The 18,996-nt window shown below is 40.6% G+C and overlaps 1 protein-coding gene across 2 annotated transcripts in view; it reads left to right on the top strand.

The window, feature by feature from the left end:
- LOC5567685 (poly(A) RNA polymerase gld-2 homolog B) overlaps nt 1-18,431 on the top strand; it is a 32,787-nt gene extending 14,356 nt beyond the window's left edge. For both annotated transcript variants that reach the window (XM_021852962.1, XM_021852961.1), the window contains exons 3-10: nt 2,683-4,092; nt 4,468-5,555; nt 9,939-11,114; nt 11,189-11,985; nt 12,052-12,239; nt 12,306-12,424; nt 15,993-16,108; nt 16,170-18,431. In XM_021852962.1, coding sequence (XP_021708654.1) covers nt 3,199-4,092; nt 4,468-5,555; nt 9,939-11,114; nt 11,189-11,985; nt 12,052-12,239; nt 12,306-12,424; nt 15,993-16,108; nt 16,170-16,348 — 4,557 coding nt within the window. In that variant the 5' untranslated portion in view covers nt 2,683-3,198 and the 3' untranslated portion in view covers nt 16,349-18,431. The remainder of the gene's footprint in view (nt 1-2,682; nt 4,093-4,467; nt 5,556-9,938; nt 11,115-11,188; nt 11,986-12,051; nt 12,240-12,305; nt 12,425-15,992; nt 16,109-16,169) is intronic.
- Nucleotides 18,432-18,996: the final 565 nt, after the last annotated feature.

The raw sequence follows: 18,996 nt of genomic DNA, 5'->3' as shown, positions 1-18,996 counted from the left end.
TAAAAATTATAAAAATCAAAAACCGAAATCCATAGATTTACGAATAAAAATAAATCATTGCCCAAAACTTGTTTAGAACGATTTTAGATAACTAAAAATGATATTTAGATCGAAAATAAAAATTTGGGTATTAGAGGGTTAAGTATTGACGGAATTAGAGGATTTTTTCATGAAAAATGCAAGGATTTTTTTCAGGTACTCTCTCTCTCTTTTGTTGCGATGCTCACCTTTACTCACACTTCACAAGAACTCTTGAGTCTGCCGCTCGACCAAAACACTCCTCGGGGAGTTGTGAGAGCACTCTTTTTTGATGGAATTTTATTCTGTTGTGTTTTGTGCTGCATATTCCTGGCTCATTTTTCGTTGCCTCTCTGCTTAGCATTTTTCGCTCCCTCGCAAAGAGGTAAAGGCAGCACGCTGCTCTAGAGTATTTCACCGAACTCTAATGATGTTAAGGAGTATTATCAAGCCTGTCTATGCTTTCCATAGCGGCCGTCTTGGTTATTTTGATGATCCATTCAGCCCAATTTAGAGATTTTAGGCTATTATGAAGCGGAACCTGAGAGCGAATGGAAGTATCGCCAAAACATCGATGAACTGTAAACTAAACGGGTTGAACTAGCCAAAAATGATGAAAATTCGAATCGTAATTTCGTATGCAGAGTCAGAAGCTAGTTGACTGTGAGGGATTCTGAGTTGAAATAGGGCGTAGAGGAGGCAATAGAATATGTATGTTCACTACAAAACAGACAGGAGCTTTATGGGGCGATTCGTGTATACGTATTTACAATAGAAATATTAATAGTAGAACGTTAGTAGCGCTGTTGTCACCAAACTGATTTTAATTATTAGTACCTTAAATTATAGGTTTTCATTATTTGTTTAATACCATGTCGTTGTTTTGGTTTTTAAAATTATTTTGACACTTTAAGGCTCGGTACTCACGCTGTCTGTTCGTGGCAAACTAGATGTTGGTAACACGAACAGCAGCGACATTGGCATTCTTAGGTTTATGCTCCTACTGTATTTACAGACAATTCAGCACACGAATGACTAATAATATGGCTGTAAACTGTATACGGCGTCTTACCTGATCTTTCTTTGAACATTGAATAAGCAATGGAAGTGTGAAAATTTGTGACAGTCATCCCACAGCCTACCTGATTGAGAAATTACGCATGAATGTCCATGTGGGTTTTGTCTAATATGCATATTCTCCAAGATAGAAATAATCCAACTGTAATGGCATTTTTGTAATTGCAAACAATGTTGTATGCAACTCGTTTTTTCAGTTCTTGTCGTATTTATCCAACGAGGCTTGCTTGTACGACTCGCGCTGAAAAAATCATCATTTTGCAAACTTGTTGCAGAATTAACTATTCTCAGCAATGGTAGTGCTGGCTATTACGTCCAGAGCAGACAATCGTCAAATTCGCCACCGACCGGTGAGAGCCGAGATCTCGACTAAAGTACCGAGATTCGGCATTGAAAATTACCGAATTCTGAGCTGTTGGGTTCTCGGCGAAACGTTTTACGGTGAAATAATTTAAGTGTGTAAGGAAATCGATGGTTAGATTTCATTCCTTACTTATGGCGACTTGTTGTTTTTAGTTGAGATGGTCGGGTTTAATATTTTGCAAATCCGAATCCGACTTAATATTTTTTTTCAAATCCGGACCCGACCTGAACCCGAGACAATAATTTAAAAGCAAATCTGGATACGACCCGATCCCGAATAGTTTTCGCTGTTCAAACCCAAATCCGAACAAAAGACAGAGGCACCCGAACAAAACCTGAGTTTGAAAAGGATGATAAATCCATTAATTCTGATGCAAAGAAAAGCTCTCATGTTGTTAATCGGGAATACCGCAATGAAGCGTCCTCGACCCGCTAATGTTCATAATGTTCGTGAACGATCTGTATTAGCTGCTCTCGTCTTGCAATCAATCCTTCGCAGATGATCTAAAGTTCCTATATCGGGAGATTCGCTCTGATGTGGACTACATAGCCATGCATGTGTAATGCAGTGACAACGGAATACGAATCAATAGCAACAAATGCAAGGTGATATCTTTCACTCGCCGCAATAACCAATACGTGCATAAATATACCGCAATATCTGCCGTAATTGAACGCGTTCAATCAATCTGCGATCTCGGAGTTACAATTGACTCAAAAAACAGATTCAAACGAACACATCGCATTATCATTGCTAAGGCTTGGCCAGCGTTGGGGTTTGTTAGACGACACCGACATCTACGCGCTGAAATCCTTATTTTGTGCACTAGTCCGGAGCATACTAAAGTACCTACGCAGCTCCCGTGTGATCACCATATCATGTGACGCAAACGTTGAGCATTGAAAGAGTTCAGAAGAAATTTGTGCGTTTTGCATTGCGTCACCTACCGTGGATTGATCCTACCAATCTTCCTCCTTACCCAAACCGCTGCCAGCTCATCAATTTAGAAACTATGTCGGCTAGGGGGACCCAGTTGCAGCAATTGTTTATCTTTGACACCATCTGTGCCATTTTGTAGCCTTTAAATCCAACCCGAGCCCGATTCCGAAAAAAAAAGAATTCGTCGGGCTTCGGGTCTTAAAACACGAGACCCGACCATCTCTAGTTTTTAGCTTTGATCTCAAATTGTCTGACTTTTTGTCATTTCTTTTTTCTATTTCCAGGCAAGGAATGCGAAGCTTCCATTGGAATGGTTCGTTCCACAGCGTACGGTTACCATAGTGTAACATTACCAGCCACCAGTTGTGAACACCAATCGTCTTAATCCGAGGGTTATTCGGAAGCAGCGAGCGTCGCTCATCGAACGTCCTTGGCTATTGAACGGAGTTGGTTGTGTACATCTTATTTCATCAGCAGAAGCAATAGCGCTTTTGATAGCTGAAAGGAAAGTCGAAAACAAGTACGGCGTTCAATACGTCGCCAAGTAAATCCAAAGTCAAAACTGCCTTCCTCCGCATACACGCTTGTTGTGCGAGCACGTGTCGACAACGGATGCTGTTGTAGTTATTATTTTAAAAGAAATATTTATTTATTTATTTAGTTCTATTTATTCGCCCCTACCTTCCTCCCATCTTCCTATTATTATAACTAAGAAGCTGAACCATTTCGGTAATTGCTTAAATAGAATAGATCCGCAAACTGGCGACTCTTAAAGTTGTTAAAGCTCGAGAATAAGCTTAATGTCTGCGAAGAAAATGCATCCGCCAGCTATGGTACAAACGCCAATTGGACCGATTGCAAGCAAGTCCAATGCATTGGTAGTCAATGGTGGCGGAAAAGTGACAAAGGATCGCCAAAATGCAGAAAACATAGTTCCAGCAAGCCTCCAGAATGGGCCAGGTGAGCAAGTCAACGGCATCAAGAAACTCAGCAATAAGGCTCCTCCGGTAGTAGCAGCCGTCATGACACCAACAGTAGTGTCATCTAGTCTGATAAAGACAGTTCAGTCCCATATGAATGGATCATCGGTGATTTCAACATTGAATAGCACCAATCGAAGGAAAAGCCATCGGCTCAATTCGCCCAATCGGAAGCGGCGAGAACAGCAGAATGTTTTCAACAGTCTGAGGTCATGGGACGTGAAGATTGTTCCGAGTGGGCAAACCGTATCACAGGAAGATCGGGGAAAAAACGATAAACAGTCTGCTGCTCAAGGGATTGGAAGCAGCAGCAACAGCAGCAATGAGGCCAGCAAAGCTAACAGTGAAAGAAGCAGCAGCGCCAGCAGTATTACAACGTCTGGCAGCATGTCGAGTAGCGTTAGCAGCAATACTAGCAGTAGTAGTTGTAGTATTAGCAGTAGTAGCAGTTCTAGCATAAGCGATAATATTAATGACAATGGCTTATCGAAGGGCAAGAAGCGTTTGACAGTAGCGACGATAGTTCCTTCCAAGGAACCGTCAACCGCAAGTGTGGCCATTGCCCAGAATGTGAAGAAAAAGGAAGAAGCTGGTAATCGTGTCAATGCCAGCAATGAAGGAAAACCGATTCTGAACGCACCTGCAGTGCAACCGGTACTGGCGATAAGCAACACTAATGGCCATTCCGCAGTTCAAGGCAAAGTCGACAGAAAGGTATGTACTGAATTATTATCTTATATACCTAATTGATCCATAACTGTGGGGTGATTGTTTCCTTGGGAGGGAATGTGATCCGTTAGGTTTTAGTTGATCCAATCAAAGCAACCTTTTTTGTCATGTGATAGATGCTTTTGCAAGTTTGTGTCAAGGGGTTTGAAGGATAAAATGTCAGGCTATTGTCTGCAGCAGGGAAGAACACGCAAAGACCTCTTCTGGGTCGCATCGTAGTTTTTTGTTTGTGTTGTTTTATCGCTTCAACATCCTCCATCATTGCTCCAAGAAATGGACCACAAGCAAGAAAAACGCTTTCGGCGCTCACGAAGAAATCTAATCGTACATCCATGTGTTCCCTCTCCTCTTCTATTCAAGCTGCTGAACGGAAGTGGAGGCTTCAGTGCGAATCATCGTCATCCGGCAGCGGTCATTTCGCCATCACATTCATCATCCTCTGGATCTGTCATTCCATCATCGTCTTCGTCGTCGTCCACGGTTGTTGCTTCGTTACCGTCTTCAGCATCATCTATTACACGTTCATCGTTGACACCTCCTGTAATGTCTACGTCATCTCCGGCAGTGCTAACGAGTTCCCCAACGAATCATTCGAGGCATAACTCTGGCGCCAACACGCGAGCGTCAAATGCTGGCAAGGTGTTGCTTCCTAATGTAAATCCTCTGTCTGGGACCCCATTGGATCCGATGACGCTGCTGCAAGGAAAACTTAGAGGCACGATGATTGGGCCACAGCAACAGCCTCTTCATCACATTTCTCATCATCATTCCAATCATTCAAACTTACCGGGACAAAGCCACCAACAGCAGCAACACAATGGCCAACAAATGCAACCAACCACTCCTCCGCATTACAGTTTGGACTTTTTACACTCCGTTGGCATGCGAATGTTCACCACTACCGGAACTAGTCAGACTACAAATGCTGCATCATCAACAGCTGCTTCCGCGCTTTTACGTGGCAATCCACATTTTAACTACAACAATTTCAATCAACAGCTGCACCAACAACAGCAACATTTGATCCACCAGCAACACCAACAACAGCACCAGCAGCAACAACCATTTCATCAAATGCAGAGGCATTATTCGAATATCTACAACTGCGATGACTTGTTGCTACAGACTGGTAGTGCAGGTGAGCCAATATATCCGAATTATCCCGTGTCGGATCACATGGTAGGGGGTGGTGGTGGTGGAAGTGGTGCTGGATCCGGAGCAGTTGGCAGCAATGCAAACGACAACGGAATGGCTTATTGTTATTCGCAAAATCATCAACACCACCATCAGCAACAGCACAATCATTCTTCGCATCACCACCAGCAACAGCAACAGCCGCAGCATCATCATCACCATCAACAATCATCGTACGGCAACGGAGGCAGTTATCACCAGAATAACAACTACCAGCAGCATAATCGCAATTACGGACGTACCGGGCCAGGCAGGTGAGTCGATATAATTTGTTTTACATAAAAAGAGGTTGAGTGATTGTTCAGGGTAAATGACCAATATGCGGGACCCTTCTTGCTGACTGTTTTGATAAAACATCTCTCTCAGGCTCCAGAGACTTTTACGAAACTTCCACATGGTCTGCAGTAATCTCTTATCAAATTCTCCGAGGAATAGCTTCCGGATTGTTTCTGCACATTAATGTTTACTCCAGAGATTTCTTTTGAAATGCTTTCTGGGACCCCTCCATTACTCCCTCTAAAAATTTCTCCACAAATATTCCCAGGAATTCCTTAAACGATTTTTCAAGCTATGCTTAAAAAATCCCCAATGATTTATTACAGAGTTTTTAATGATATTCATTATTGGATTTTTCTAGGAAATCTTAAAAGAGTCTTCTAGAAGTTTCTAAACCGATTTTTTGTGTTATTCTGCGGACAGGTGTAAAAGAAAATACTATATGATCAAAGATTACAGACATTTAAGTCCGATTGTAAAACTGTGTGAGACAATTAACGATAATTTTAAATGGCAAAACAAGTAGCAACATCTTAACGGCGCTGTTATCGTTAAGTTCGCATTACAATATTTACTTGATACTTGAAGGACTACAATTCGCTACGATGAATCTGCGCCGAATGGATGACTCTTCTCCACTGGGATCGGTCCTGGGCTAATCGCTTCCAGTCGCCCTGAACGTTAAGTGCCCTTAAGTTCTGCTCAACTGCAAAAAGCCATCGTGTGCGCGGCCAACCATGAAGTCTCTGTTGAATATTATTTTTGCTTGTTCTTCCGGCATACAGGCAACGTGACCAGCCTAACGCAGCCTGTCGTGTTTTATGCGCTTGACAATATCCACCTCTTTAATGAATGTTCGAATCCTCTGAGCAGAATCTCAAATAGAGAAACTTAAAAGTAGATGGAGTACCGTGTACCTTTTATTTCCGCTCCTAAATGCTTATCTTTGACAGATACGCGTATTTCGACTACCACTTGCAGTCTTCTTCCAGTGGATACGAGTAACTGACACTGAAGAAGACTGCAAGTGGTAGTCGAAATAAGCGTATCTGTCAAAGATAAGCATTTAGGAGCGGAATTAAAAGGTACACGGTACTTCATCTACTTTTAAGTTTCCCCCAATATCCACCTCTTTATACACTTGGTACAACTCGTGATTCGTGCGACTCCGCCGGATGCCGTTTTCGAATTTACCACCGAGTATTGTTCGCAACACTTTACGTTCAAACACTCCGAAAGCTCTCCGATCCTTCAATGTCCATGATTCACGACCATATAGGACAACCAGAAGGATCAGTGTCTTGTACAACGCGAGTTTTGTTTTCGTTTGCAGGCTACGGGACTTCAGCTGATTACGGAGCCCGTAGAAAGCTCGACTCGCAGCTGTAATACGTCTTCTCACCTCGCGGATAACATTATTATTGCACGTCACTAGTGTTCCAAGATACACAAATACTTCCACCACTTTGAATTTTTTCACCACCTAGCACCATTTCGCTACCATTAACACGTCCGAACCACGTTGACCACCAGCTATCATGTACATCATTATCCGCAAAGCCAAGGAGAAGATGATAACGTGTGGTAATGGTATCGCTTCTCTGCACACCGGCTCTCCTGATAGCACCTTCGAGCGCTATGTTAAACAGCAAGTTAAAAAGAGCGTCACCCTGTTTCAATCCATCTAAGGTTACGAACGATGACGAAATCTCGTCCACCACCCGCGCAGATGATTTTGATCCATTAAGCGCTGCACGAATAAGTCTAATAAGCTTCGCCGGAAAGCCATGTTCGTACATGATTTGCCACAACTCGTTTCTCTTCACTGAATCGTACGCTGCTTTGAAGTCTACAAACAGATGATGAGTCTGCTAGTTGCATAAAATTCATTTGTAATTTTTGACATTCAATTTTCAGTTTCGGTGCCTCTAGGTGAAATTGAATTTCGAAACGACACCAGCCGTGGGTGAAAGTAAATGTGTGCGCGTGTAGCACCCACTCTCTTTCTCGTTGCATTCGCTCTCATAGTCAGATTGGCTTCGTGCTAGCGGAGTTTGTTTTTGTTCGTATTCGCACTGATCGGGAATCATTCGGCTGAATTTTTACGACACTGACTAGGAGTACTTTCGTGTAGTTATGTTTGCCTAGTACAATAACACCACGGAAGCATACGGATTCGGTCTATGACTATGCTTGTTCAATGATAAGCACAAGTGCTAGAATCCCAACCGCGTTGAATGAGAATGTCAGTCCTTTCCAAGGTCCTTTCACACTGCTTTCGGGCAGTTTAATACATGGTTTAACCACTTTTCCTTGCTTCTGAATCTTTTGCCTGCGAGTCTCAAATGCGCTGTCACATTAAGATTTTCGCATACGACGGCGTATGAGCCAGTGCAGATGTGATCGTTTGAGCTAGTACATTGCTACATGAGATCTAAAAAAAATGTATCTCACCATAGCACGTGCTCGAACGCGCGATTATTTTTGTGCGCTCATAGTGGTTTCTGCGCTCGTGTACATACGCGTTACATGTCACCAACACTACTTCAAGAGTGCTGGTTGAAAACATAAACAAAGATCAGCTGTTCCCATCAAAATCAAACGGCAGTTTTTTCCACCAGCAAATTTACGCATGTGTTCGTGCCAGAGAGCTCAATGGCAAGCTGATCACAAGCTCTTGATATGAAGCGCGTATACATGATGTCTGCAGTGTCTATAGGCTGCTCTACCAGTTAAGTACGCAACCGATGTGGGGTATTTAGAAGTGCGGGCGAACATCAAATTAGTATATGTGATAAGATCAGTTTTGAAGTGGTAGTTGTGCAATGGCAACTTCGGCAAGCCGAAAGTTCACGAAGTAGCCGAAGATGACGTCACGTTGCGAAAGCTGCGAACAAAATTTTTCGCAGCCTTGTCGTCACCATCAGCTGATCGTTTTGTTTACATCTTTTTCGTGACTAATACAAGCAAACACATACTAAGACCCCGGACCTGTTATATATGACATTGGTACCCAACCCTTAGCTGGCGCTCTTTGTCAACATTTGACCCGTGGTAGCGTGAGGTGGACGCACATCACATCACTGTCACACTTTCGTGGACACAACCAAAACTAGAAGTTTTTCTTTAAACTAACATAAAATCTAAAAATTTAGTGACTTTTTTGCACGATCACTAAATATGAAGATAGTATGTAGAATTTGCGATTTTTTGAACTTTCGCCCCAAGCTGTGTCACAAGCATTTATGTAAAAACTAATACCGTGTTTCAAAATGTAACCCGGCATTCAAGACGAGATGCAACTGTAACTAAGGTAAAAAAAATCAAAATTGTACTAAATCATATTTTGTCCACAAAATATATAAAACGATCTACTATATAACATTTAAACAATTTTAAAATAATCACACAATATTTTTGTCTGATTGATTGAAATTTAAGTTATTTTAATTTCACATGTCACATTGCACCTCAAAGCATCTTTTTTATAGACCTAAAAACGCCCTTACATATTTTATTTTTGAATGAATGAATGAATTGTCTTTATTAACGAGACTTTCAGCCCTTGGCTGGTTCGTCTCTTATATTTTATTTTTATTTGAATCCATGTAATGAAAGTTCGATCGAAAATTACAATTTTCACATCTAAGAACAACTAAAAGCCATTACTTTTCTAAATCTCAATCGATTACTATAATATTTAGAATAAAAGCCTCTGACTTCAGTAGCATTATAACCACCATGACATTTATAATATTTGTTTTGAATAGAGCTAGAAATCTGAAAATGAAATTCTTTTCCCACTCGAACTTTTGTCCCTCTTCACTCTACTGATTGTTTACAATAAAATTCACAAACAACACTGTTGTAGGTAAGTGAATTTGCGACTACTGTACGTTTGGTTGTTGTATCCCAGTGCAGTGTGACGTTGCACAAAGGTGGAAACTATTTACACTTGTGCTTATTGTGAAAAAAATAACTATCGAATCAAAACTTAAACTGTGGGACATTAATATGTTGGCAATGTGTGCATATGTAATGAATGTTTAGGAATGCTATGGTAAGGCATTAAAATCCGTGTTTGTACATTTTGATTATGGGTTATTTAGAATAGTTACGCGAGAGCCTGCATTGTATAAATTTGTGGACGGACTTACATGATTGTTTCCAGAATTTGACGGAACACCTTCAAAGCAACTTTGTGTTATTTTTCCTTTCAAAAATCGACTTTCCGTATCAGTGTCATTGTTTTTATCAATTTGATTATCTTTAGCGATTATTAGTTCACTTATTAATTTAAAAGATCAATAATTTGAATCGTCTAATAATAACTGAAATTTCCATGCCTTTTCTCATAACAGCAATTTACAAAACGGTGGCGGAAAGAAAACCTGGAACAACAACTGGCACAACAGTAAGAAACCAGTCCAAGGGAAGTATGGCAATAAGGGAACCGGCTATAATCATGGGTACCGTAAAAGTTATCACTATTATCATAACAGCCACTACGGTGGCGGAGGCCATCATTACGATCAGAACCAAAACCAGCAATCAGAAAGCTTGCGCAATCTTATCTATATCAAGGGTTACAACTATGGCCAAGGTGCACCCGAAAGTCACGGAAGTTTTAGTCGATCTCCCACCCCCAGTCCACAATCGTCAAGTCCTCCCATTGAAGCAACTGAGGCTAGCCAAACGATTGTTCCCAACAAGACTGGGCTCCTAGATGAACCATCGGATAGTGGAATCGAGGAAACGGGTAGCACTCACAAAAAATCGAGCACCGTTCCAAGTTCCTCATCTTCATCGTCCTCGATGGTATCCATCCCGTCGACGGATTCTTCTACTATCTCGGCATCTGCCGCGCACAACCTTAGTTTGGAATTGCACTGTGCAAATGGACAAGGCTACGAATCGGACTCATCACATTCCTCCAGCTACAATAGTCATACTTACCGACATCGGAAGTACGCAAACAGTGGCCAGGTTTATCGCTCTTCCTCATCCACTTCTTCAGGTGTGTCATCAACCGCAACCTTCCCGCCACTTAATCCGGACTATCATCCATCGGTACAACCTATGATTGGATCTGCCAACAACACACCAACAGCTATGAATGCTCAGATAACGGATTTCTTTTTGCGAAGTCAGAGCTATCATGGCTCCCATCAAAATCTCACAGCCGTCAGTGCCAGTACCAGTCCTCATCCACCGAATTCGCCCGTGAATACTCCTCGCTCGATCGTCGGAACGCAATCCATGCCAATGTTCAGTGAGCTATTTACCGGAAAGCAGCCACAACATCACTCCCAGCAACAGAAGCAGCAACGAAGTCAGCCGAGCTCTCACTATGGAAGTGACAACTCACTTGAGCTGACTCTTCCGACTGGTGGTGAATGCTCGGGTGCGACATCGGTTGGTTCCAATAACAGTAGCATCACGAGCAACTGCGGGAGTAGTGGATATGCTAGCGCCCCAGCGTCCACGGTGCCGCCCAACGAGAATCACTCGATGCAGAGCGGACATCCGAAAAAACGGTGAGTTCACACTGACTTCTCTCAATTCATGTGAAAAATTTCCACTGAAATTAAATGAATCTCATTATTTCCAGCTATTCTGGTCGCTCATCTCCGGCTCCATATGTCGCTTCAGCTAATCAGAAGCCAAACCTGCCAACTACCAGTACATCAAGCAATCCAACGGTTTCTTCTAGTCAACAGCTCAGTCCTATTGCTCCAGGACGAAAAGTTCAATCAACGGCGTGGAGCAAACCAAGCACAGCCAACGAACCACCTGTATCTCCAACGGCCTCCGTAGCAGTTGCACCGCCACCTTTAAGTCCCGGCATCAATGGGTCCTTCATGTACCCATTCGATGGTATCAATATGCATACGCCGGCAGATCGGTTTTTGGCGCGGGCTCATTTAGTCGAGCTCAGAGAACCTCCTGTGGAGCTAGCCCCCAGCGGCAGCAAGTGGGCTTCATTATCGACTGCCGTTTGGGACAAGTTCGCTGCAGCACAGCAGACAGAGGAGAAGTTCACACAAAAGATTCATCTGTGGAGGTACTTATTCATGTGCATCAGGGTAGCGTTTCCTCGGCTGAGTTTGTACATGGTTGGAAGTTCCATTTCCGGTTTCGCTTCCGATAGTTCCGACGTGGACATGTGTTTGGTATGTCGGTCAAACACCGTGCCGTTTGACATGCGAGGAGAAGCGCTTTTTCAGTTGGGTCAACTGAAGAACTACTTCATGAACATAAACACGCATTTTGAGGAGTTCAGTGTAATCCAAGCCAAGGTGCCGATTTTGCGATTCCGTGAAACGGCCCACTCCACAGTGATTGACTTGAATTTCAACAATTCTGTTGGCATTCGTAACACCCATCTGTTGTTTATGTATTCGCAATGTAAGTTTTTTGGTTTGAAATAAGGGTTTTCTCGATGTTCATGAATATGTTTGACAATACTTACAGTGGACTGGAGACTGCGGCCGTTGGCACTGGTTGTGAAGCTGTGGGCTCAGCATCACAACATTAATGATGCAAAGAACATGACCATTTCGAGCTATTCACTCGTACTTATGGTAATCCATTTCCTGCAGTATGGTGTTAGTCCCCCAGTTTTGCCTTGTTTGCATGCGATGTATCCGGATAAATTTGTGGTAAATGAATACTTTGGTGGAGTAACTGGAGAATGTTTTTTCGTAATATATTGGGTTTTATTTTAGCGAATGTCTGATATCAGCACGATAGATCTCATGGAGACGATAGACCCGTACAGTAGTGATAACCATTCTACGCTTGGTGAGCTCTTCGTGCAGTTCTTGGAGTATTATGCCAACTTTGAGTAAGTATAATAAATTAAATTCACTATGAAAATATCCGGGTTTCGAATGTTGTGTAGGGTAGAAACACTGTTTATCACAAGTAATGAAATGTGACTGAAAATTACTGATGTACCGAATATTGTTATTCCAGGTATTTTCTTTAAATTAATTAACTCATTACGCGTGGTAAAGATGGATACATTATGGGGGAATTTATGAAAAAATCCATGTGCTTGGGTGGGATTCGATCCCAGAACCCAGACGAGCACGTGGATTTTTTTTCATAAATTCCTCCATGATTTATCTAACTTTACCACGCGTAATGAGTTAACTAATTTAATAACCATACGGATTGGATTGCCGAACAGCTCAATATAAGCTTCAATTTATATTGTTTTTTTTATAGTTACCAATTCTATTCCGACTTGAGATTGGTGAACAATCTAAAATACGGTTTTCGCGCAAGCTGTATTATATCCGGCCGCATGTTTGGTACATCACTTCTGAAGACCTTGGGCCTTTCTTAGCCTGATGGTTAGAGTCCGCGGCTACAAAGTAAAGCCATGTTGAAGTAGTCTGGGTTCGATTCCCGATCGGTCCAGGCCTATTTCGTAATGGAAATTTCCTTGACTTCCATGTGCATACCTGCCACACGCTATACTAACTCCTTTGGCAAAGGAAGCTCTCAGTTAAGAATTGTGGAAGTGCTCATTGAACAGCTGAGATACAGGATTTGTCCTCCCAGTGGGGACGTAATGCCAAGAAGAACAAGAATGCATAACATTAAAAAATGCATTTCGGTCATATTAAAGACACTCTGTAGAGTAAAGTGGGGAAAAGTTCGAGTGGGGTAAGAGTTTCTTTTTAAGATTTCAATCTCAATTCAAAACAAAACTTGTAGATGTCATGGTAGTTCGAATGCTAATCAAGTAGGAGACTTTCACTCCAAATATCATAAAAATCGGTTGGGATTTGGAAAACTGATGGCTATTTGTTGTTTTTCGACGTGAACGTTGTAATTTTTGGTCAAACTTCTGTTCAAAGGAATCAAATAAAGATAAAATCTTTTTCAATATTTTATGTAAGTGCGTTTCTAGGCCTACCATAAGGATGCTTTGAGGTGTATTAGTTTTTGCATAAATGCTTGGAAACAATTTTTGGCCCATAGTGGGGCAAAAGTTCGAATCAGCGGGGCTAAAGTTCGACCCATGTATAAAATCACGGAAAAAAATTCAAATTGCCCAAAATTCACATAGTAACTTCAAATTTAGCGAAATTTGTTTGATCGTGCGAAAAATGTCACCAAAATTTTACATTTTCACTTAGTTCTGCGAAAAACTGCTTTTTTTGGGTATACAGTCGCCTCTCCACATCTCGATATCGAAGGGACCATCGAGATAGGGAGAGATCGAGACAAAGAATATTAATTTAATGAACACTAGATTGAAAATCATTCCGTTACTAGGAAAATAATAAACAAACAAACTTCAAGTTTGTTTTCAAATTGTTCTGAATTTCTTAAATCTGGTCTAGTAACCTTTGATTATGTTCATATCGACATATGGAGAGAAAATTGGGAACATGAAATCAACAGGAACACATCGAGATATGGAGATATCGAGATAAGGAGGATATCGAGATATGGAGAGAGAAATCGTATGCAGAATGAAGGGACCGAAGCAATCATCGACATAGGGAGAGATATCGAGATGTAGAACATCGAGATGTGGAGAGTCGACTGTATTAAAATTAACCCTGTTTTAGGTAATTTTTTGATGAAAATTTAGTGTGTATTTTCCGGCAAACATAAGTTTACGGCTAGTTTAAAGTATGCCTGTCATAAAAGATTCAATATTTAGTGTTTTAGCCAGCGAACTTTTTCCCACACTAGATTCGAGCTCTTGCCCCACCGGTGGGGCAAAAGTTCGTTTAAGACAATCAATTCTGAAACTGTTATAGAGCGCTGCATACCTAACCTCACTTATTTGACAGCTGCTGGTCCTGTTGTTTACGTTTCGGACTTAGTCGTTTTTTCCATCATTTTTTCATCTTCGCATTTCTATCACCAGCATGCTGATGGTGACGATTTTCCACGGTAGGAAGATAGAATAATACGATCCGTGGGTATCTGCAGTGGATTTGACCTCTCCTCGCAGCAAACTTTCACGAAATTAAGAATGATTCGAAAAAAGTACTAAGTCCAAACTGTAAACAACAGGACCAGTACCTGTCAAAATTGATGCGTGACGTCATAGTGCAGTGGAGTATTACTAAAAATGGGTGCCGTAATCCGGGGTAACATTGATCAGTTTTTAGGATATTCCTTAAACATTTCATCCAAAAATGTAAATGTTTATATTTTTAAAACAAGTACTGCCACCCATAGCTCCTGACTATGTACTGTATTTTGTTTTTTTGAAAGATTTAAGCATGTTTACAACAATGTTTTATGTGATTTTTTTCATTTGGCTGATATGGGGTAACATTGATCATCCATGTAAACAACGTTCGGTGATATTGAAAATGTCGTTACTTACATAAATCATGGCCCCTGAAGCCGAATATGATGTGCAAACGCTTACATCTTATTTACTTTTTGAGTTATTTTAAAATTAAAAACACTTCGAACAGCGGAATACGCCTAAAGGTAGGCTATTTCCTAAGGGAATTTTACATTCCTAACAGTAATTCGTTAATGTTGCCTAATTGAACATACTTATACAAGTTTTGACATCGGAATCGTTTTTGGCGATGCCATTTTTAGTGAGAACCGCATTTTCCTTGCTCATATCGCTTGCAAAACTTATGTGAGACATGGATTTTCGGTTAACCATTGAAATCATTGTTTCTCAAACTTGACAAATTTACGCATAAAGTTAACGCAATTTTTGCAAAAATCTTAATTTTTAATAGCTCCTAAATATAAGAAAGAGATGCAACATACATGCTTTGGAAATGTTTCATCAATAAATGATGATACCATTCCGATCAATGTTACCCCGCTGAACAATGATACCCCGGATTACGGTATATATTTTGACATAAGTACGTTCAGCAAAATTATAGCCATTATGTTGAAGGTTCACTGTATGGTATTTATTCTGTTTCAACTGCTATTGTTTTTCTGGAAACTTTGATTATATCAATAAGGTCGAACTTTTGCCCCACCTTACTCTAATGTATGTAGACAGTTTAAATAGTCATCAGATATACGAAACATTAGGCTATGAAAATTGTAGTATTCGATCATAGCAATAACAACTACATAACTACAAGCAATCAAATCTATTTAGGCTACTCTGGAATAGCATTAGCATTGAGCAGCTCGCACAAATTCGTAGGTGGTTCAGTTCTAGACCACTGTATGAGGGTTACCCACTTCCCATCCGAAACCTAAGCCAGAGATTTGGGATTAATTTCTGGCTTTGAGACAAGATTGGAGCATTCTCCAACAGTTGAGAGATGTTCTAGCATCGTCCTAGCAATTGCTTTGGGATGGGTAAGAAATGTTGATTGGTTTAGGGTGTCCTAGAATATATGCATACAAAACACAAGCAAGAGCAAAAACTCACTTTTTTATAATTCCAGTTATGCACATTACGCTATCTCAGTTCGGACGGCCTCGGTGATACCTATCGAAAGTGCACGAGTAGCACGGAGCTACAAAAACGATCCTCATCATTGGCGGCAGTTGTGCATAGAGGGTAATTCTCTAAGCGATCCCATTAGCTAGCAAGCTAGCACTAACACGTTCCATAATTTTAGAGCCATTTGATCTGACTAATACGGCCCGGTCGGTGTTCGATGCGGATATATTTGAACAAATCAAGTCCGTATTCTCGACCTGCTGGCGACGGCTAAAGGAAAACAACGATCTCAATTCGATCTTCGAGTGCGAGCCACTGTTCATACCGGTGGCTTCAGCGCTATCCATTACGTCATGATCGCTGTCATGGGCGATCCGAGTGTTGAAGTCGTCGTGGTCCTTGTTGTTTAACGATTACGGCGGCAAGTTGTGGTGGTTGACTTGCGCGTTCCGATGCAACTCACCTGATTGCTGATGAGAGGTGAGCTTCATAAGACTGAAACTATACTATTAGAGAAGAAAAAAAACGTAAGTCCAGCTAAACTAAAAGCGTTCAATCAACCGTTCCGATGTGGTAAAAAGAATGTGCGTGGGCGTGGTAATAATCCTCGCAAACGGAATGATGAGAAACTCGTAAAACCACGTCTGCACATATCAAAGGCATTGGTGGCCGATATCCTACCCGCTATCTAAGGGTGTGATCATATGCAAATCAGCAATCGTAATACATGCTGGAACGTACTTTTGCTGCAAGCAATGTAACTAAAAGGCATTAACCAGACTCAAAAAATGGCAAAAATGTGTTCATTTTACCGCCAGTCGAATAGTGCGAGTGTGATCCATGGTATTGAGTGTGCGCGTCTGGAATGAACGAATATGAGTCACTAGAATTTTAAGCTCAGTTCTGCGCTCCCCGAATTAAGTACTAGTCTCTAGAAATAGGGGAACGCTATATCATGAAATGATCTCTTTAATTATTACGTTGTTCTGTGCCATCGGTTTTTTGTTGTTCTGTACATTTGTACGCTCGTAAAGTACGCGGAAAGTTTTTCTTTTTTTTTGTGACTGATGAGATGAATCCGGAAGGATGCTCAATATGAGGGGACCAAATGGTTAAGGAAACCCAGAAAACTGCTTACAAATGAAAATATTGCCCCCGCATAAATAGCCAAGAAGTAGCAGCCCGGAGTTACATATATTTTCCCCATTCGCTCTATCAAAAGCTTCCTCAATCTTGGTAGATTTGAATCAAATACTCTTTCTAGCTAGTGCAGGCTTTACACATACACAAAGAAAGCTTAAGGACTAAAAAGGAAACTGAAAGATCCTAAGTAATAATATATATCGAAAGTAGGAAAACGGCTAAAGAGATACAATAATTCAGTGGGTGAAACAAAGACAAAGTTTGCAAACACGAAATGAATACACTTTTAGGGGTTCATTTTTAAAACGAAAAACAGATTTATATTAGAAATGAAAAAAAACACGGCTGTGAAAATTAAGAAATTTAAATTATTATTACAAAAAAGAGTGAAGCAAACTTAAAACTAATTAAAGGTATATTTTTAGATTTAATTTATATGAACAAGGGAAGATGAAGATGAAGGTGAATGAGAAGTAGAAAGCAGGAAGCGATCGAGTTAGAAGAAGGCGTAGGAGCGGATTGAAGAAAAACAAAAAAAAAAACTAAAAAAAAGTATTAAAAGTCAAAAACAAAAAAAAGTTACAAAACATGTAAATCGCTTGACGAAGGCTGTCAGTTTGTGGAACGAAGCAATCAAGAAACAAGCAGACGCAGTGAATAGTTTGGTCTGGAATGTACGAATCCGGCATTTTTTCCGTGTTCTTCAACGAAACAGCTTTCATCATGCGAACCAAAAAAAGCAATAAGAAAGGTTAAAATCTACAAAAAAAAGTCCGGAAATTATGCGTTTTGTTTCAAGAGACGAATTATATCTCAATTTTTGTATATCGTTTAAAAATCACGGCAAGAGGCGCAGCATTAACAGCAAGACATATTTTGACCGGACAGTGAACGGGACTAGACAAGTAGTAAGCACACAGAAAATAGGAAAGAACGCTCTCGGTAAAAGCTACACTCGATAAAAGTGGGACCAATCGGCTTTTGTCTCATTGTCTCGTGTTTAAAAAATGAACTCGAATGTTAGGAAAATCAATCTTTGCCATCTTTGCTCAAGTTTTTGTTTTTTTCTTTGCGTTACACATTTGTAATCGTATACTTAGAGGCAGGTTATTTTCATGTGTGAAGGTCAAAAAGTTTTGTAAAACAAACAAAAGTTTAAAAGCTCAACCAAACAACTGCCTTTTTCTTCTTGTCATAATGGCAAAGAATTCTGCAACTGTGTTTACGGACAGCGTTCTTGCTTGTTTCTTTGTGCTTGTTTCGTACGCCAAAGTTATTTTTTTGCAGATTATAGAAGTGGTAATCAAAGGATGAGAAAAAAAACTATAGTTGGAATGACGGAAAGTGTGTTTATTATTGGCGCTATAGTATGCCTGGAAAAGACGCATCTTGCAAAATCCACCCAAATCGTGACGTGAGCCGGAAGAGAAAACAGAGTTGTACAGTATATTATCTGCTGTGTTAACAGTGGAATGAGATGAAACAGCGGGCACGTTTGAAACGATACGTATTTTGCCAATGTGCAGGAAAAAGGTAAAAAGTTGAATAAAAATCAAGAAAAAGTGATTTTGGTTTGCTTTTTTTAATATTTTAAGTCTATTGAGATCCGAAAATCCATGCGAATTTTGCCAATGTGTAGGAAAGAGGTCGTAAAAAAATGAATGCGTTTTTTACTTTGGATGTCTATTGAGATCCGAAAAATCATACAGGAATACACTAAATTATTTTTCGTTATTAAAAAAAATGGCTGAAAACCGCGTTTTATAGTACGAAGCCATCCCTCAAATTTTCAAGAGCACAAGACTAGAGAGTCAAACAGCGCTCCGCGTTGAAAATTTATCCGATTGGTCACCACTAGCAAG

This window comes from Aedes aegypti, chromosome 3, assembly GCF_002204515.2.
Source record: "Aedes aegypti strain LVP_AGWG chromosome 3, AaegL5.0 Primary Assembly, whole genome shotgun sequence".
NCBI classification, from domain to species: domain Eukaryota; kingdom Metazoa; phylum Arthropoda; class Insecta; order Diptera; family Culicidae; genus Aedes; species Aedes aegypti.
Note: the sequence above shows the minus strand (reverse complement) of the source record. Positions and strands in the feature narration are given on the sequence as shown.